This window comes from Siniperca chuatsi, linkage group LG2, assembly GCF_020085105.1.
Source record: "Siniperca chuatsi isolate FFG_IHB_CAS linkage group LG2, ASM2008510v1, whole genome shotgun sequence".
NCBI lineage: Eukaryota > Metazoa > Chordata > Actinopteri > Centrarchiformes > Sinipercidae > Siniperca > Siniperca chuatsi.
Window position 1 is genome coordinate 9173187 of NC_058043.1, and position 21365 is coordinate 9194551.

The following is a 21365-nucleotide window of genomic DNA, read 5'->3' on the forward strand; positions in this document are numbered from 1 at the left end:
ACACACACACACACGAGTTACCAAGCAACATTAGCTTACCTGTACCCTGTTATCATTCTGTCTGGTACATTGTTTTCTGACATCACATAATTCAAAGCATCGGTCCACAGAGACAGAATAAATGAAAACACCCGTGTTAGTGCAGGGACTAATGAGAAAACATTAAAACACAGCTTTGTTGATGGGGACTGAAATCTAAAAGAAACAGGTTTGAAATCACTGTTTTATTTATCAAAGCAATGCAATGAAATACAACAAAACATGTAAAACCTAAAACAAAGCAAAAATATAGTAACAAATATTGTCAAATCAAACACGCTCTTTACATGTGCGTGCTGAACAGTTTGTCAAAGTGAGACGGGATATTTCAATCTTGACACCAACACAAGAGACGTTTAATTACAAAAACTTTGAAACGGGGATCTGAAATTAATTGTAATGAGGTGAATAGTAATAAATACTACAATTCCGGCAGAAAATAAAGTAACTGAATGACAAAAATGACATAATTACTTCAGGGACTTCAGGTTCAAGGTTGAAGAAACTGGACGTTTGAGAATCTAAAAAGTCGCATTGATAAATCCAAGTGTTAAACCAAGTGTCCTCACTAGACAGTGTCTGTTCATGGCAACAAAGAACGGAGAAAATCCACTCGCTCTTATCTGTCTGGTCGCATCATGCCCGGCCTGACTGGCATCATCATCGGTCTCGGATGACGCATCATGTGTGGTGGTCCTGGCATCATCTGCATGGGTCCTCCCATCGGTGGCCTCATGCCTCCTAAATGTGACAGTGAAGGGACACACAGCTTTAGGTATTGATTTATGACAACGGCTTTAGGGCTGCAACTAATGATTATTTTCATTATCGATTAATATGTCAATTATTTTTAGGATACTTAAATTCACCATTTAATCTATAAAATGTTAGAAAATAATACAAAATGTCAATCACAATTTACCAGAGCCCAAGTTAACAACAGTCTAAAACACAAAGATATTTAATGTACAATGATATAAAAAGAGAAAAACTGCAAATCTTCACATTTTGAGAGGCAGGAAATGGCGAATGTATAGTAGTTTTCTTGAAAAAACAACTTCAACAATTAATCGATTATCAGAATTGTTTACGATGATTTTCACGTCGATTGACGACTTGATTAATCGACTAATCGTTTTAGACCTACAGCAAATTATAATATAAACAAAACAAATTATCATTATAAGAAACCTTAGGAATTAGGAAGGGGGCAAATGGCAGATAGATGTTTACTTTTGTTTTGAAAGGGACATATTGGTTGAACAGGATAATTCTGTTGACTACTTTATTTGTGACAACAGGAAAAATTACAGGGCACTAAAAAACAAAAAACAGATGAAACTGTGTGGCCGATTGTCTGCTCTGTACATGTGACCATTGCTAATGGCTGACTGAATTGCTGCAAACTTGTCTGATATGTAAGAGACTGCTGTACATTATCCTGCTAATTACACGGATACTTACTAAAGAAATCAATAATTTGACACCAAATATTGATTTAAAAAAATCATTTTAAAACATTTTTTTGTCACATGACCACTTTCTGCGGATTGATATGATTGGACTCCAGAGACAATCAACTGTGTCCATAGCAGCGGCCTGCTCTTCAGAAATAACAGACCGTAGAATGCCGTAATTGACCAATCAGAATCGAGTATTCAACAAAGCCGTGTAATAAGAGGTGACAACCAAGGCTTCTTTCTTTCTTTAACAGTTTAGTCTGAAATATCTTGAACTGCCAAACACATTTGGTTTCTGCAAGCACTTTCAAATGCTACGTTACACAAATTAGGAATGAGTGATACTTTGTCAAAGAAACTTGTTTCTTACCAGGTCCACCGGGCATCATTCCGTGTGGTGGAGGCCCCATCATGGGCATCATAGGTGGACCTCCCATAGGGGGTGTCGGTAGCATGCCTGGGCGAGGAGGACCACCTGTATTACAAACAGCAAATGTTAGTGTACAATTAATGTACAGACAGTGAAGTATGTTATCTTTTGAGAGCTTCATTTGTATTGATATCTGACTAAACAGAAAACACCTGTAAATAAATAGTTTTATGATTTCTGTTTCTTGTATCCAAGTTTGGCATATGCTTTCATTATTTGAGACACTGCCCCTTGACACATTTAATACACTCAGTTGCCAGTTTATTATACATCTAGCTAAAACTAATGCAGTCTAATACAACAGCCATGAAATAAATCCTCATAATAATGCAACATAATTTAACAGCACCACAAACTATACTACTATCCAAAATAACCACACAGTTGAATCAAACACTGAAAATTATATCCTTCATGAAGGTTGAATTTATTGCAGGACTGTGCATTGGTTTTAGCTAGGTGTGCCTGATAAACTGGCAACTGAGTATTTTTGCTCCATACATGCAAATTTAGACTTAGAACAAAGTGGAATGAAGAAAGACATAGGTTGTAAAACAAAAAGTATTTTTCCTGTAGGTTTCTATTATGTCCAGTGGTGTGGTAGTTTTATGTATTTAAATTAGCTGTTAGTTGTAATCCTGCAGGAACATAAAGCTTCACACTTTTGTTATTGTTTATTCTAATGAAATTCATTTCAATAGCCCTCGATATGGAGCAAAAATGCTGACAGCCTTTCTCTATTGAATCTAACTATCAAGAGCCAGTGTCTATGTTATGGTTAGTTAATCAAATTACTGCAGAGCTGAAAGACGATGGACTCACCTGGGGGAGGACCACCAGGAAACGGGGTCGGAGGAATCTTTCCCTGTTGAAAGGCAGCCGCTGTTGGGAGAAGAGACAAAAAACATTAACACGCACACAAATATTTCATGTTCAGTACACAATATTGTCTATGCTTTATTGTGTTTGTAAAGAATTCATTCAAGCCTGTTTCATAATGTATTTATGGAAGGCAAACAACAACACAGAGTGCGCCACATGGGGTCTTTCTAACATTTGTGCATAGCAAAATACACGACGTGGTGCAAAATTTGTGCTGCAAGGCTACTATACATTAACAACATTAAGTGTTTGGGGTAGGGGTGCTAAATGAAAAATTCAGATAAAAATACACCACTACCAATAAAGCAGTCTACTTTAAAAAACCAAATAGTCATTTTGTGTTCTTGACATGCTGAAAGGATGTGTAGTCTACCATCTTTTTTAAGTTCTTCTTATTGCAAAGGATAATTTAGTCTATAAAACAACATGTTCCTGCACAGTGGACAAGACTACACTCTAGCACCACATTGGCTTTGGATCTCTTATGTGGGTTAGTGGTTTGTAATCTCAAGAGGGGGCCCAAGTAAGCTGGTGTACATAGTGCACAATTTAGGCAAAAAGCTTGGATATCCCACACATGTGCATAAGCATGCCTTATGTGGAATACCTAACACGTTTTACTCTAACACCTAGTTTATTGTATGTATCTAACCAGGATATTAAATACGGAAAAGAAAAAGCATGCCATGAATATGAGTTTGAACGGTTGACTGCACAATAGGGTTGCAACAGTATGAGATTTTCACGGTACAATAACTGTCTCAGAAAATATCAAGGTTTCACGGTATTACACAATTATTATTATTATTATCAGTTACAATGACCCTTAAAAAAAGGAATGAAAACAGAAGGTTTTTTTGGTTGAACAAACGCTTTATTATAATTTCATAAAATATGTCCTGACAGACATGAAACTTGATATAAACTTGAAATATTTTATTAAATAAACACTAATACGGTAGAATTCAATACCGTAGATAAGCACGGGACATGGTATGATAACCGTCAATTTTAATACCATGGTATACCGTGAAACCGGTATACCACTGCAACCCTACTGCACAGCCAAATAAATCATCATCAGTAATATGTTACTGCCGCAAGAGGTCACTTTCATATTTAAGTTAAACTTACTGCACACATGCTGTATCCCAAAGGGCTGACTCATTTAAAATACACATTCAAGACCCCATCACATTGTGTTTTAAAGCAAAATGTCTGTAGAAATTCATACAAGTCATACAAGTTATAGGATATTTATAACTTCAGCTGTCCTGGAGAACAGGGACACCTTTTGAATGAGTGCAAAAGGTCTTAAAGAATTACACAGCAAGTGCAGTTGCTTAGTTCTTCTAGATTCACTCGGCCACGTTTTCCAGATAATTGAGACAATAACTTGCTTACTTGTTTTATCGATCAGACTCTGTGCCTGCTCCTCCATCCATTTCTGGTAGTAATCTTTCACATTTTCTTTGTGTTTTCGGCCACTGCAGTGAGTCTTCCTCACCGATGGCTAGAACAGAAATAGAACAAATTTGTGGATATTTAACAGGAGGTAAATACAACAAAAGATCAGATTCTTTCATGCTTTTCAACAATGTGATTTGGTACGCACAAACACAACTTACCGAATCATGTGTAAGGTAGGTATCACAGTAATCACAGTAAAACCTGTAAACATGACAAAATGGTATTCTTTAAATTAGAGTTGGAACATATATCAATGTAAAATCAAAATTGTTAATGAGCTGTAAAACTGAAGAGTCAGATCTAATTTACACTGACACGTGGCTAAAACATTGTCTTTTTCTGGTTTTACAAGCAGCAATATAGACATACAGCTTTGTAAATCTTTTTGTTTAGTTGTCATGTCCATATTACAAATGATTCCCTTACAAAAACGTCCTACAGAAGTATGTTTCAGTTGTGAGGGAGTCCTGTGGGAATTATTGTATACAGATATTGTGCAGATGTTACAAAATATCCTGCAAGAAAATCAATTGTCCTACAGGAAACTTTGAGATGTCCAACACTATAGTTCCCTGTTGAGTTTAGTTTATTAAATGTATTTATATCAGCAGGACATCTTTACCTTCAGATTTCCATCATTTTTTTTAAAGTAATAACTGATTTTGTTAGTATTATGCGCCTAATTTCTATTAACTTTCTTAGCTAACGTTACTAATTTCATGATGATGCGTTGTTCTCTGCAGCAGCGTGGCTGACATGTTCCGCTTTCCAAAGCTATGGAGCCTTGGAGGTACACTGACGTTACATGTTGTTTTATCCGTTAGTATAACCTGCTCTTATCCCTGAAAAATAAATTAAGTTAACCTAGAAAAAAAACCGCATTACAGTCTCAAGTCGAATCCGACGTTAACGTTACTAACTCATATCTAAAATAAAAGCACCACCTTAATGTTGAGCTCGACGTTGATGACAAGTCCTAAACATGCTCGGAATCGTGGACTCTGGCAGATAAATTGATTTAATTTCACGGTGCTGTGGTTGTCTTTTGCAGGTAACTGTTAGCTTCGTTCACATCGAGGCTGAGTCCAGCAAATAGACATATCCCAAACAAAGCTCACAGCGTTCAGCGGGAAACAAACTGGTGTTTTTCTTTACTTTTCAAAGTGTATTTACCGTCGTTCGTTACTTAATACAAAGATAAACAATAATTAAGTTCGTTGAAAAGTGGAAATCAGAGATTAAGCACAAAAGAGAAACAATATGTGAACTTACTTAGGCATGATCGACAGCAATCTCCGCCGAGAGCGCGATTCCGGTGTTCCCAATAAGTGTTCCCACTAGATATAAGACCTACCCACAGTTAGTTCCGCCTGACAGGTGCTGAAATGGTTGCTTGCTGAAAATGGTTTAAAGTAAATGTTCTGTTTGTTTTGTACGCATTTTAGTCTAAATCAGACACAGTAGTTCATTCAGAAATAAGCCACAAAACGAAAAGATATTTGTAAATAATTAATAAACCATTTAAAGTCATTTTCTTCCACCAATGGACCCACTTCCACATTTTAACAGCAAATCAGTAGGTTCATTGTTAAATTAAGAACATTTTGGTTGAAAGTTTTAGTGTCTGTTAATCACAAATGACACTGATCGAAGTCAGGTTTTGCTTGTATTAAAATGAAAGATCTTGCCCACTCTAGGTATACCTTTCATGAATATTTTAGTGGTTAAAAACGTGAAGCAAAGGATACCTTTGTATCTTTTACTTTGTAAAAGTAGCAATACCTCAATATAAAAAGTCTCCATTACAAGTAAAACTCCTGTATTCATAATTGTACTTAGAGAAATATTATCAGCAAAATGTACTCAAAGTAAAAATAAAAGTAGGCAGCAGAATAGCCCCATGTCAGATTACTGGGTAATTATTACTGATGTATTACTATTTAAGCATCATTTTAATGTTGTAGCTGGTCAAGCTGAACCTAATTTTAATTTACTACTTCAAATACTGCTTGAAAGTTTAACCAATAACAATACATCATATTTTTGAAGATCATCATTGTACTCATCCGTCCTTCAAAGTCCTTCAAAGTAACTAGTAGCTATAGATGTCAAATAATGTAGTGGTGTAAAACCCCCTGAAATGTAGTGGAGTAGAAGCATAAAGTAACATATAATGGAAATACTCAGACACAAGACCATCGAAATGTACTTAATAAGGGCAGTAAGAGTAAGTTCTTGGTTACTTTATACCACAAAAGTATACAAACTGAATCAAAATCAACCATTATCCAAAAAATAAACAAACTCAACAAAAACAACCTCTACTAATAGTACAAGATCCTAAACCAATAATAAAGAAATATAGCTTCTAGTAAGGGAAGGGGTACAGACAAAGCATTATTCTTACCTTACAAAAACAACTACATAGTTAATATATAATTTACACACGTCATCATTTATGCATGTCCACAAGTACACACATCACATCAACAACAAAAAAATAACCTGCCAATTTACTATTCACTGTCTTTGAAAATAAAGGCTTATTTTCCAACCAAGATAGGAAAATGAGAGCACATCATGAAATTTTGTCTTTGTAGACAAAAAGGTGTAAAGTTGATGATTCCAACAGTAACAAATATCTTGTAAAAGTGTGAGAAAGGCCATTAAAATACTTTTCTAAGGAAATGTGTGGTTTTGCTGAATTTTTACTATAAATATGTCAAGGATTTTACGAAGACAGCAAAGTCATTTATAATTCAATGAAATGCTTTAGATAGCCTAGAGGTAGAGATTTAGAAAATCCACATATATGCCAATAATATTTTGCCAGCAAAATGATATGTAGTGCCAGAGTGACAGTGTCGTCCTCAGGAGGAGAAATAAAATGAAGCATCGACATTCAGACATGACTGAGTCCAACGGCTACTCTGCGTCTCCTTAAATCAGTAGTATATATATCGACAGGTTTCCAGGTGAAATCTTAGTTCACTCATATATATATACACACACACACACACACACACATATATATATATATAAACATGTGTTCTCAAATATTACATCCAATATTAAACCTCTGATGTATCTGGTACTAAGCTGCAAAATGAGCTTGGCTTTAATTGATAAGCTAAACAATAACACAATTTTTATTTGAATCCTGGGCTTACAGCAATGAATCGGTATTGCCTTAGGTATATATCTTAAGAAAAATAAAAGCTGAAAAAAAATCTACATCTTGTGTGTTCTCATGATTCAATGATAATAATGATAACGAGTAATTACAAATAATGTGTAATTATTGTAGCCTATCCATTATTAAACTTCTGATAAATCTGATACTGAGCTGAAAAATGAGGAACTTGGATTCATTGATAAACCAATGAAAAGGTGGCTGCAAATAGCAACAGATGACGTCGACGCCCACTACATGATTGGCGAAGGTGACGCGCGGGCTGTTGCAACGTCAAACATCGTCCCCCCTGGTCGTGCCATGCGCAGTGACGGTTGTTGTTGTTGAACTGGTTGTTATGGCTGGACAAGGCCTCGGACTAAACTGAGAGAGGACCCCCGCACCACCCCGTCTCCGCCACGGGACACCCGCCACCCATGGAGGGCACGGACATGGACGTGGACGCGGAGCTCATGCAAAAGTTCAGCTGCATGGGCACCACGGACAAAGACGTCCTCATTTCGGAGTTTCAGAGGCTGCTGGGCTTTCAACTCAACCCAGCCGGCTGCGCCTTCTTCCTGGACATGACCAACTGGTGAGTGCGGGGATACGATGGCCTGCTGTCGGACAGCAACATGACGCTAACCTAGCAGTATAATTAGCTAGTTAGCATACGTTAAAATGCTAAAAAAAAAAAATGGAGGCAGACACATACGGTGCTAAGTTGGTGTTGTTCAAATCCGAGAGGAGCGATTCATCATCCCTCCACGGGAAATGGCAGTTAGTTAAGTTAACTCCTAGCGCTCGTTTCGGGGGCAAACGGAAGTGAAACGATAAAGTTTGTCCTAACTGTGAGTTAAGATGAGGTGAAATAACTGGAAAAAAAAATCAAAGAGCAAGCTAGTTAACTAGCTAGCAGGCTAATTTAAGCACAGGGCACTCTCGGTGTAGATTATCTGGCACATTACATAATAGTGTTCAGAGCCAGTTAAACCATGCTCTTTGGGAAGCCACAACTCAAGGCAGCGCCAGGCGCGTCACGTTAGTCTGATGACGTAACCAGTCGTGATCCATCAACGGCTGACAACAAGTGGTCTTTAATCAACACGTCTTTGTGTCCTTCATCAGCTGATATCAACCTTTTAGTTAATCAGTGGTCGATGGCCTTGATCACGTCTCTTTTTTTTAAAAAAAAAGGAGAAACCACCACAAAAACAGAAATGAAATTGTTCAAATTTCATTTTGGAGCTTGCAGCAAGAAATCAGCAATATCTCGAGACTATTTTAAGATAAATCTTCTTGATTTAGCCCCTTTTTGCACAGGATCAGGGTTTCCCCACAGAAATTCTAGCACTTCTTGGCCTGTGAAAACAGTTGCATAATGACTCTTGAGGAGCTTTGTCAAGTCTAAAAAAAAAAAAAACAAACCTTAATGATGTCTTCAGGCATACCTCAATTTGGGCTTGGAGACTGCAAAATTTATACCAGAAAGTCTGCGTTACAAATGGAGGTGTGCAGTTTGATAGACATGGATTAACCAGGCAGAAAGGGTCTAATGAAAGATGTATTTAGTTGCATTATGGGAAGTGTAGGATTCAGTGTTTTACCGCGAACGCTACTAAGGACCAAAGGTGTCAGTATGCTTAAACCAAAGTGCTTGTCGGATGGTTGAACAGCATTTGAAATCCCCGTTTTGTCAGTCAACTTTCCAAATCTGACAAGTATGCCCACTTCACACAGCAATTGGCCAGGCGTGCAGAGGTGAGAAAGTCAGCAGGTTTTGCACGTCTCTCTCAAGCTCTGTTTTTTTATTTTTCACACAGCTACTTCTGTCACTTTTGTGCGTACAACACGTTTGAGGAGAGACTGACCGACTGTCCCCATTTATACAACTATTGCATCTTGCCGCTCTCTATGACGGCAGGCTTTTCACCCTGTCTGCGACTGTGACCGTTTGGAACAACACTTTTGCTTTTAGACCTGGTCGGTCAACATGTTGTATGACCTAGTTAGTTTTGAGCGCACTGACACAATAATAGTCAGGATCTCTTGGCCACAGATGCATTGATGTTATCCTTTTTTTTAATATAAATATGTCCCTTGTGAGTCCACCCACTCTATGGAAGTACAATGCTAAATTGCTGGAGTACCCCTTTAAATTCCTGGCATTCACTGTAAAACAGCGTCTCTGCTCTTTTTCCCTCAAGGAAATGTAAATTAATTAAAAATTAAATTGCTTGTTTTATTCAACCAACATTTCAGAACCCAACAATATTCTATTTTTTATCATAGAAGCCCAAGAAAACCAGAAAATTAATATTTAATCAATCGCTCAATTGCTTCAGCTTTAGTATAAAGTGCTTCACATACAAATATAAAAAATGTGTCAATAAAAGAGATTAGAAATATTCAGTGTCCCAGAAGTTGCTCCATTGTTTAGTGTCTGTTAAAAAGCACCAGAATTTTTCTAAAGGTGCTCTGCTTTAAAAGAGACTGATAAATTGTAACTGAGCTATATAATCTATGTGAAATCTAGAATTAGATTGGTGCACTGTCATATTTGATGAAGTAGTTTTGTGAGGCAGCAGATTAGAAAGACTCTCCGTCACTTGGACCCCTTGACTCAGCAAGTATCTTTTATTATTGTGTATTGAGAAAAGTATTCTAAAGACAGGACAATCTATGTAAAAAACAAACACCCTGAATGTCGGTTTTCTTGATTGATTAGCTTATATTGTAACAGAAAAATACAAAATCTCGTGGCCAGGGTCACATGGGTAATGTCTACTCCTGATAACACCGTGCTCTTCCTTTTTGTGTTGGAACAGGAACCTGCAGGCTGCTATTGGTGCATATTATGACTTTGAAAGTCCCAATGTCAACACACCATCCATGTCCTTTGTTGAAGATGTGACAATTGGGGAAGGAGAGTCTGTTCCTCCAGATACACCGTTCACAAAGACCTGGAGAATACAAAACACAGGTGTGGAGCATGTCACGACATTGACATGTTCAGCTTATACAGTATAAGTAGCCTGTCTGAATCTGCATGTATATGCGCCAAAGCAAATGTCAGTTACAACGTCATGGTGTGAACTGTGTTTTGACTGCACTCATCTTTGTGTGTTTTATAGGTGCAGAGTCGTGGCCACCTGGGGTTTGTCTCAAGTACATTGGTGGGGATCAGTTTGGGCATGTAAACACAGTTATGGTAAAGTCACTAGACCCCCAGGAAATATCGGATGTGAGTGTGCAGATGCGAAGTCCCACAGCTCCAGGCATGTACCAGGGCCAGTGGAGGATGTGTACAGCCACCGGATTATTCTATGGTGGTAGGTAATCACCAAAGATTTGATTTGTTTCTAATGAGGCAATTTATTAGGGTTGCAACTAATATTTATTTTTATTATTCTGTCAACTTCTTTTCGTCACAATTTCATCAAACCTTCTCTGAGCCAAAGTCTTTAAATTGCTGGTTTTGTCTGACCAACCAAACCAGAAACATTAAATTTACAATGATCAGCAAATTGGTAGGTTGACTCAGTCATATAGTCAGCCCATGTTTGTGTATTCTTCGTTTCTCCACAGATGTAATCTGGGTGATTCTTAGTGTAGAAGTTGGAGGTCTCCTCGGTGTGACCCAGCAGTTGTCCTCCTTCGAGACAGAATTCAACACCCAACCCCAGCGCAATGTGCAAGGAGACTTCAACCCTTTTGCCTCGCCACAGAAGAACAAGCATGATGCCACTGACAACAGCTTCAAAGATCCTGGCGGAGCCTGGGAACCCACACAAGAGCCAATCCAGCAAGATCAAAATGGACTGTCTCATAATGCTGTAAATAGAGCGTCAAATGGTCTCCAAACCAATCTTTCTGTGGTGACTTATGGTCAGGTATGTATGAATCAAATTTAAGGTTTTACACTTCACAAAACTACTACCACTTAGCTCATATAAGCCTTTCTGATTTATTGTGTGTGCATGTGCAAAAAAACAGTTTTCATGAAACCTACATCATGACAGTGGGACATGCCTCCATCTACAGTATTTAGTGTGGATTATATGGTCAATTGTGTACACGTGTCCCCTGGTGTGGTATATTAAGTGCTTGTTGAGGGGGCCACCCTACATGGTTGATGGATTGATTTGTTGGTTGATGTGCACTTTCTTTAGTCAAAACTTTAGTATTCACTAAGAAAATCACGTCAGTCAGGATGTCCTGAGCCAATCCACAGGATCTGAATCAGGACGTCTGATCAATCAACAAAACTGTAGGCTGCAGTGGATGTAGTAGCTGCTGTCGCATTAAAGCAGGACAGATCAAAGAGAACCCCACCCCATTATCATAGAAGCTACTATATTTTGAAATTTTATAAAAGCCATGAGCGTATTTTCTGAACCTTTTTAAATATTATTTGTTTGGCTCAGAGGAGAGTCCGTAGTGCTTGCTATGATACAACAGCCAGACACTTCCTGGCCTTTTGTGAAAACAAAGGATAACCAGTGGTCCTCTAGCTCATTGAGTTTTAAGTTTGCTGATACATTCTGACGTGTATTTATTCATCCTTTTTTTCTGAAATGCATGTTTTCTCCAATGTTTTTTAAAACCTCCCTATAATCTTTGACAAACTCATGACTATTTTCCAGCAGTATTATAACTGCCATGTGCAAATTTTTGTTTTGTTTAGTTTTGGATTGGGTCATCACCATATTGACTGTTAATGTTTTACATTTGCTCCCTGTCATATCTTGAGCAGATGTAGTCTTAACAGGACTAAAGTTACTAGCGGTCCCTAGAAGCAATGTGAATTCCACCCCACAAAATGTAAGTGTTAGACAGAGTTACCCAGGTCAATGTCTACTCAGTTCTGCTCTTAGAGCTTTGCCTGTAGTGCCCCTAAAACTGTAACGTTTGTCCTGAAGATGGTGGTTGCAGAAAGGCCTCGGGGTCATTTAAATCAAAAGTGTTTTTTGAGCATTAACGTGTGTGGAAATTTTAAATTTTCGCCGGAGAGTGGCATTGAGGAAACTTCACGGAGTGTCGAAAATAAAAAGGGTTAATCCTTTTGGGAGCATCAATGTGCTCAATAAATGTTATGGCAGTCTGCCCTTCAGCTATTCCTATTTGTTGTGTATAACCAGAAATCCAGGACTATGAATATCCACATGTACTTTATTAAGCACATTAAGTCACTAAATCCATTAGTGATTAACCTCTGGGGGCAATTTCATATCCACACCAGTGTTCACGGCAGCCTGGTCAGCAGCTGTTCAGATATCAGGTTCTGGACAGTTGTTTCAGAGTTGAAGTTGCTTCAATAAAACTTAGTTGTAATAAGGTGTAACTGAAGGAAGAGCAGTTAGAACCGAAATGACGATCACTTAAGACAGAATCATGTCAGTCTGACTGTAGACGGTGTAGTCCCTCATTCGTCCAGGAGTGTTCTATCGTAGAAAAGGTTTCAGTCGTAGTCATCTGGACACCGTTTTCAGAATCAAGACGTTTCGGCTCCCATCCGGAAGTCATTCTCAATTGTTAAAAAAATGGACCGGGAACTCAGAAATCTATGCTACTCTGTGTTACATAAGCCCTGCCTTCAGGAAGGAGTCTACCTGAGTATCTGTTGATTAGCTAGTTTCACCTGGAACTGGAAACAATTAGGTCAGAGCCGTCTTGATTCTGAAAACAGTGTCCAGATGACTACGACTGAAACCTTTTCTACTGTCTGACTGTAGAGTATAACACACTTGTAATCAGGGGGCGAGTACTTTCGTTTTCCGTCTTTATTCTCATGTATTCTCATTGTGTTTATAATACCTTTTGTGAAAATAAATGCAATAGTTGCATGACTTTGGTTATTTATTGTTTAGCCAATGCTAGAGGCGTGGCTCTTGGTCCATTGGTCCAGCACTTTGGTCCAGACTGAGTGAAATACCTTGACAGCTATCAGATGGATTGCCATGACATTTGGTACCTGACTTGCCACCAAAAGGTTAAAATTTGTCCACTTGTCCAGCAGTCTATCTCAAAAACTAATGATCTAATTCCTGTGAACCCCAGCTGCATCATGCTAACCAGCTTAGTCCAAGTTGAGCAAAGTCTGACAATGTAGAGCTGAGCCTGAAAAGCTGAGTCTGAGATGTCCAAAATGGTCTCACTGTACAGAGGACAGACCTTTTTGACTTAGGTAACAATGTGACCTTTCTATTGGCTCCCCACACAGGCCACATTTTGCAGTTTTTGCCCCACTAGTGGTACCTAAGCAAAGTTGTCATTTCTCGTCCATCCAACAGTTTGGTGTAAAATGATCATTACACTCTAACGACGCTGCTACCGTGACGACAGACTTTAAGCCTTGTTAAAATCAATATATTAATGTCATCGTCAAAGATGTACTGTGACTAAGGGTATGATGATGAAGTATGGGGCAACCCACACATGAGTATTGCTGCTATTAATTTGTGCATTGCTTATATCGCTAATTCATTGTGACACCCAGTGTAACTACTCATTAATTCTATTAAATCAGTACAGTAGTATCATCTCATACCTGCCATAGCCAAGCCTTTTTTCACAGCCTCTCCTGGGTGGTTTAACTGGACTGTTGAGAGCCACTTAGCTTTGTCAGCCAGTCGCGGCATTTAAATGAGGGATTAAAAGGACAGTGACTGAGCTGTTTCCTACAGGTACTGCAGGTTTTGTTATTGCCCTGAAACTGATGATAACAGCAGACAGCGGTGCAGCTCTTGCATTCATACCACATTGTGTTGGCATGATTTGGTTTCAAATTATTTAACAATTTTCCGTTGATCTTCACATATATTCACTTTCATTCCGTTACACAAAAACCTTAAACTATAAAATACTATAATACCCTTTCTCTAATTTTTTCCAGGGTATTCATGGACCCTATCCATTTGGACAGAGCTAGAATGACAAAGACCCCCCCCCCACCATGGCGGATGATGAGCTTAACACCCTTGAAGTCCTTAAATGCAGAGGAGTCGGAGGGGGGGAGGAACAGTTGTTTTATATTGACTCATGACAACCCTCTCCCTAACCCCATGGCCCTCTCCACAGAAACACAAACTACAATGAGGGGATGGATTACATCCGCTACAGCGAAACATCCCACCTGACATCAAAACCCGGATTCGCATGTGTGAATGCTTCATTCAAGAGTGCTATAAACCCTTAAAAATAGATACACATGACTGTTTTTATTTCCACTGTAAAACACGGCTAATTGAAGTGAAAATCGACCCTAAACAGTCTACATATAATTTGGTATTCCCATGGGAAATTGAATAATTATGAATACTTGTCTCTTTGGGGTTCCTACACAGGTTTGGAAATGTTTGGAAAACTGCTGGGAATAGTACAAAAATAATGGTGATCATAGATAATTTTGAGGCCTTGAAAGGTAAATGACTGAAAAATTGTGGGATGTACGATGTGGGATGTTAAACAATTAGTATGACGACAAGCATGACCGGTTGTACCAGACTATTGGTCACAGATAAATACTGGAGCATTGCCATTCATAAAAAAAAGACCATTCATTACTAAACCACAGAATCGCTCTAGTTCTTGGATAAATCTATGCGCTTATGCTGCATTCACATTGTATGAGTTAGATGGCAGAGATGTTTACATCTTGTGAGTGTTCACATCATCGGACAACTCAAAATGGTTGGATGATGACAGATTTGGCTGTGTGAGAGTAAAAAATATGTCACTATATCCATTAAGTTTGGGTTTAATCACTGTGAACGTCTCTCTTTGGCTGACGTGAAGCGTCCATATTTGTTTGGTTTTCGGACACTTTCGTATTATGAAGCGCCAAGTCAAATATGTGAGATCTTTCAAAGAAATCAATTTCAAGTTGAAAAAATACTTTAAAGAACATATGATCTACTGTCGTGTTTTAACTATTTTTGTAATGGAGAATAATTGAATTTGTGTCTGAGAGGACTAGAACTTACCACCAATATCTGTCTTTGTATTACATTTGTTACTCAAAAGTTACTGTTGTAACCAGCCTGTCAGGCTAAAACTGAGCAGTTTTGGACCCTCCTTGAACCCATGTTTTATACTTACACAAAGACAAGCAAAAAAAAAAAAGAGAAAAAAGAAACAATTGTGATTTGACTTATTAGACCCTTTTTAACATAAACTCACTGTCAGTACCACACTACGTCCCAGTGTTTCCTACGATGCTTCCGTGACACTTTGGAAATTTAGTCACAAAATAACATTACACTCAGGAGTCAAGTAAAAAATAAATCCATGTCTGAAAGTAGTATCAGTGTTCAGACACTAATCAGATATATTGAACACCACATATTCAAATTCAAAGATATTCAAAGATATCCTCCACTTCTGCAAAGAAAATATAGAGCATCCCTGTGTAGGAACCCTGCCTCTCCCAAAGATAAACTCCAGAGAACCAAGACACTAATATGTTCTGTCATCAAGCCACACTGTCTGCAGGTTCCCGATTCAGACTACATGTGTGTGTGTGTGTGTGTGTGTTTGTTTTTTTTTTTTTGTTTTTTTTTAAGGGTGGATTTTTGCTTTAAATAGATGCTGAAGCGCAAATGGATGTGAATGAGTTTGAGCAAGTGAGGTGTGAGGGAGGGTTGAAAAAGCCATCAAAATCTATTTTGCCTGGTGAGTGACTGTAATTTCTGATGTCTACAGTGTGTGTTCTAGATATATATATATATATATGTGTGTGTGCGTGTGTGCGTGTGCCTTTTAATGTGTGCATGTACTGTATGTTATGGTTTCTCTTTGGATTTAACTGACATAAAAATGGTGTATACTACTTGGGCAAAGGATGACGTGTCTATTCACATACACATCGATATTGAAAGAGCTTTACTTGGCGTTTACCTCCAAAGTATTGTTGAGTGATTCTGCACCGTTTGGATGAACCGACTCACTAATTGCCCTGTTGTTATTTATTTGCTGTCCTATTGTGCACTGCAGCTGCAAAAAGTCCCATTTACAGCCAGCAGGTGGTGCTAAAAATCAGATGACCAACTTAAATTCAGCTTGACATCATGCTGAGTACATTGTAAAGAAAGTGACAAGTTGTAGTTTGATTCTAGTAAGAATATTTGAATATGAAAATGAATGGTTTGCATTGCTATTAGTTATTAGTAGCACTGATGTTCTGTTACTGCTATTTGCACAACGCTGTCCACTACTTCTGATGATGGAAAATGGTGATTTTTTTTTTTTTTTTTTTTTGGCTTAGTGTGGATTGTGATACCGGCATTTTCCAGAAAGTTCTGTTGGTTTGTTTTGCTTATCTTCTCTCCCCTAAAGGCCTTTGCTCTTCACAGCTTCAAGGTTTGTTTTCATACTGTTAAGTTTTAAACATTAGTTTCATCACTGCCCCAGTGTCTGATTGAAGATTGATTCATATTTATCTCGATCACACGTTTAGGTTTTGCTTATCTGCGAGTGAGTTACACAGTCTGTCCGCTATCACACCTGAATTGTTACGTCAGATTTGCTATGTTATGTCAGACAGCGGATTTCATCATGTATTTTGGGCTTAAAAATAAAATGGGAAAAGTTGTTGATGGAACTCCACTATAGTGTTACAATTTTTTATAATTCAAAAAGAATGATTTCCATCTTTTGATGTTTTAATTTATCAAACTTTCTACTAGTTGTAATTATGAACATCAAAATGTCATTCATATGTAAAGTTCATTGCTTCTATGATCACCTGTTTCTAAAATTCACCAGTATTCTGTGTTTATTTGTATTGAGAGTCCTCCCAAACAGTATACACTGTTCTGCATTGCTTCTTTTAGTTGTCAGTCTTTTTTTCTTTTTGTGTGTGTGGTTCCTTCTTGTGAGCTTGTTTGTGTGTGTGAGAAAGAGATGGTGAGAAATCTGAATATTGCTGGATTCATTTTCTAGTTTTAGTTTGTGACTATGTATGGATTTGAGATGAGTGGCATGGTGAGTGGATGAGATGAAAGTTTACATAGTCTAAAATAGCACATTTATTTGAAGAAAAACTGTCAATAAAAGCTTTTTTCCCCTGTATCTATAATTAAGCATTTGTATGATTAAATTAACACTGAAACAATGAGTAAGTTGTCTTTTTTGAGGGGGCCAAAAACCAGCTTTGCTTATTATTTTTCTGTATTTTACTTCCTCTGCCACTTTAATCTTAAAGGGACAGTTCACCCCAAAATCAAAAATACATATTTTTACTCTTACCTGTAGTGCAATTTATCCATCTAGATTGTTTTGGTAGTTTCATATAGGAACTATTTTCTTTCTACCGATAATTCCTACATGAAACTGCTCACAACAAGCACCACAAACCATTATCCCATTATATTCAAGAGAAGGCAGACATCTCTACGGCTGATATCTTCAAAACTTGACAACTCACACCAAAACAATCTAGATAGATAAATATCACTACAGGTAAGAGGAAAAATATGTATTTTTGATTTGGGGGTGAACTGTCCCTTTAGATTACGCCAGACTCAGCCAATATCATATAATTGTAAAGCCGCACCACCTATCGGCAATACAAATAATAGCAGCAGCAGTTTAGACCTGCAGGTGCAGACATACCAAGTTCGACAATTACAAGCAAAGAAAGAGCTTCTCCCATTGTGGCACTTGAGACGCTTTCGTGTCGGTCGGTGTTGTCTGTCGGTCGGTCGGCCCACCACTTTGGTCCACACTGATCATCTGGTGCCATCATCAGGTCAAACATTTCAATTTGTCTGATACTTTGGTTTATGACCAAATACCTGCAAAACTAATGTCACTCCCATCAGCCTCAGATGTACTTGATGTTTAGTGCTAATTAGAATATGTTATCATTCTAACACACCGAACTAAGCTGGTGAACATTAGCATCAGCATGTGAGCATTGTCATTGTGTTTAGCATTTAGTTCTAAGCATCGCTGTGCCTGTAAGTACAGCCTCACAGAGTCGCTAGCATGGCTGTAGCCTTGTTTTATGTGTAGCTGCTGTTTGTGTGTGTTTGAAGTTTTATATTTTACTTTTCAAACCTGCAAAATGTAAGAGTTTTGTGGACAGGTATTCATTGACTCTGTCCCTATTCATCTGGACAGTATCTCTGTACTCTTTCCAATACTGGGATGAGTACAGAATTTACACTGCTCTCATGAGATTGTGTGTCCTCCTCCTGGTTATTTTGGAGAGGGAACGAGGGAGTTCTAACCATTTTTTAACTGTCCAATTTAAAAAAAGAGTGGTATGCAGAGGCCTAAAAGAAAAAATTCAAAAGAAATTTTCAACTACTGCTTCTATTAGTTAACTTTCCTACAGATGGTGCAGGGCCACGTATCACAAAGGCGATTTGCGAACACTGCTTACAAAGAGATAGCAAATGGTGGTAACACCACATTTTACAAATGATTATCTCTCGCAGAGAAAATTACAAGTCCTACAGGTCGCATGCATCCTCATGCATGGGTCGCGAGTATGTGGTTTGTTTTGATTAATGTAACGTGACAAAATTAGGAACAGAAGAGATCTCATGTTGCAAATTGCAGTTTGCATGTTACAAATTGGGTGAAACGGCCCTCACATTGGAAAACAGATTATTGGTTTGATAATGACTGAACAGCTCCCCCTTGTGGAGATTCTGCAGCCTGCTAAAGGTGAAAGTGTGAGTTTTTGTGTCTAAAAAACTTGGATATTTTGGTTCACTTTTCAGGATTCTTATTTTTAGAGAAAGACAATGACACAGTGGACACTCTAGGTGGCGCTACAGTCACAGGACAAAATTCTCCACCCACTTTATTTTACAAAACAAATCATTTAGAAAGTCATCTATATTATGTGGTTGTAAAATAGAGAAATGCCAATGTATGTTGTGTTTCAACATCATGCTGCTAGCGTGGCTAAAAATGTGCTGACCCATGATGCCATAATAAGCTAGTTATTTAAGATCTAAACAAACAAAGGGTACTTTTACAAAGGTTGTTGATAATGTACGGTGAAGTCCTGATGGAATGACAAGGTGTAAGGTCAGGATTGTCAGTTCTTGCTAATATTCAAACTTCTTTGAAAGGTATCGAAACAAACAGTATCACATATCAGTCTGTGGTACTGACACAGTCTTGAGGATAGACACACAACCATTTCCGTTTCCAACGTTAGCTATGAAATATGTACACGTCCAAATATTAAAATTCCTCTGTTCGGTTAGCAATGGTATACTTGACGCTTTCCACATTCATAGATTTCCAGTATTTACCACCAAATATGCACACGTATCTGTTACCTGTAGCCTGGGGGGAAACTTCCGTCCTTGATGATGGATTTCACAGGTTCCTACAGGCCCTTTGGAACTCATCCCAGATCAAAATGAATGCATCTGCTGTTGATGAAAAATCAACTAAGAACATTATTCTTTGGTAATAAACATGACAAACTGCACTACAATTAAGTTATTTGATACTTTATTTTACTGTCTTCAGATTGGATCACTATTACAGGTATACTGTATTTGTGTGTTTATGTGTGAGAGTGTGTGTGTGTGTGGGTGGGTGTGATGTTAATGTGCATGCAGATGGCGAGCACTGAAGCGATCATTTGAATTGGGCTTGTGTAGACATCGTGTGACAGGGTAACTGAGGACAAATATTGACTTTTGTTTCAGCATAGATTCTGCCAAGCTCCTATCATATCTCCGATCTCTCATTGCACTTGAGTCAATAGGGTTGTTTTGTTAATGATGGATAACTGCCCATCATTTCTGTCAAGTCAAACAGACCTTTAGCTTGAGGCTTCGAGATCATAAATGTGAAGGAATGAAACAGAGGTCAGAGAGTGTTTTATTCTTGGAAAGCAAACTATAAAATACTATACTGTACATTATACTGTAGAAGGTCGTCATTAGAACCACTGCAGTGCTTTTTACTAACTTTTAAGTAACTTCTGTGACTTAAATGTGCAGAGAAAATGAATGCATGTATGAGTAAAAAAAACAATAGTTAAAGATACAAACATACATGTTTTTAATCTATTTGTGCTTATTCCTATTCAGGATCACAGGCGGTTTAAAATTCAAACTTAAAGAAAATATTTAATGAAGAGCTGCTTGCTGCACAAGACACGGGTCAAAAATGCTTGAGGCAAACTGAAATGTTTAATTTAAAAATCTGTTCCTCTACTGTCTTGCCCCTAGCAATGCACAACAAACACCACTCACCAAATACATGCATCACTACACAGCAATGATATTAGATTGGATTGCCTCAAAATAAGCAATTTAAGATCAAATATTAAGCGTTTAAAAGAACAGAGAAAAAGAAAGATTTTCACATTTACTCATTTAGTATGATGCAAGAACTGTACAGTGAGTCTAACGGGTCAAGTGGTGCAGTCAGTGTCGGAGACAGGAAGCAGCCATGTGTTATCATACACCACCTGGTTGGTAGAGTTCCTACTGCCTCGGAAGTATCAGTGTGATTAGATTAGGGATTTTATTTGTCTAGGTGGGGAGTGCTGCAGGCGTCATAAACAATGACCATCGTGAGCCAAACTTTTTGTGAAGAGATGGTTCAGAGCATCAAGAATTCAGAGGAGAGGAAAACATAGAAGATCATTTACTCAAGTTAAAGAAGAGATACTACAATAAAAAAAAATACTGCAAAACAAGCATCAAAATGTATCAAAAGTAGAAGTACTTTTATAAAAACTGGCCCTTTCAGAGTAATCTTGAGTCATAAACAGCATTTTAATGTTGTAACTGGTCCAGGTGCCAAGTGTTATGTTTTATATACTCCACAGTAGCAATCTGTAGCCTCTATAACAAGGCAACATATGAGATTATGTCATTATCTGTATCTCTAAAGGTAAATATTCACTAAAAACAACTAATTATTGCTG

General features: G+C 37.9%; 2 protein-coding genes across 2 annotated transcripts; one reads left to right on the forward strand and one right to left on the reverse strand.

Moving 5' to 3' along the window:
- Nucleotides 1-209: 209 nt before the first annotated feature.
- Nucleotides 210-5670, reverse strand: snrpc (small nuclear ribonucleoprotein polypeptide C). Its single transcript, XM_044166553.1, has 6 exons — nt 5554-5670; nt 4440-4482; nt 4216-4324; nt 2752-2811; nt 1870-1974; nt 210-780 (listed from the first exon to the last, which is right to left on the reverse strand). The coding sequence occupies exons 1-6, from the start codon at nt 5559-5561 to the stop codon at nt 659-661; spliced, it is 447 nt and encodes a 148-aa protein (XP_044022488.1). The 5' UTR covers nt 5562-5670; the 3' UTR covers nt 210-658.
- Nucleotides 5671-6543: 873 nt separating this feature from the next.
- ilrun (inflammation and lipid regulator with UBA-like and NBR1-like domains) lies at nt 6544-17570 on the forward strand. Its single transcript, XM_044166541.1, has 5 exons — nt 6544-8048; nt 10282-10436; nt 10588-10785; nt 11042-11346; nt 14349-17570. The coding sequence occupies exons 1-5, from the start codon at nt 7891-7893 to the stop codon at nt 14382-14384; spliced, it is 852 nt and encodes a 283-aa protein (XP_044022476.1). The 5' UTR covers nt 6544-7890; the 3' UTR covers nt 14385-17570.
- Nucleotides 17571-21365: the final 3795 nt, after the last annotated feature.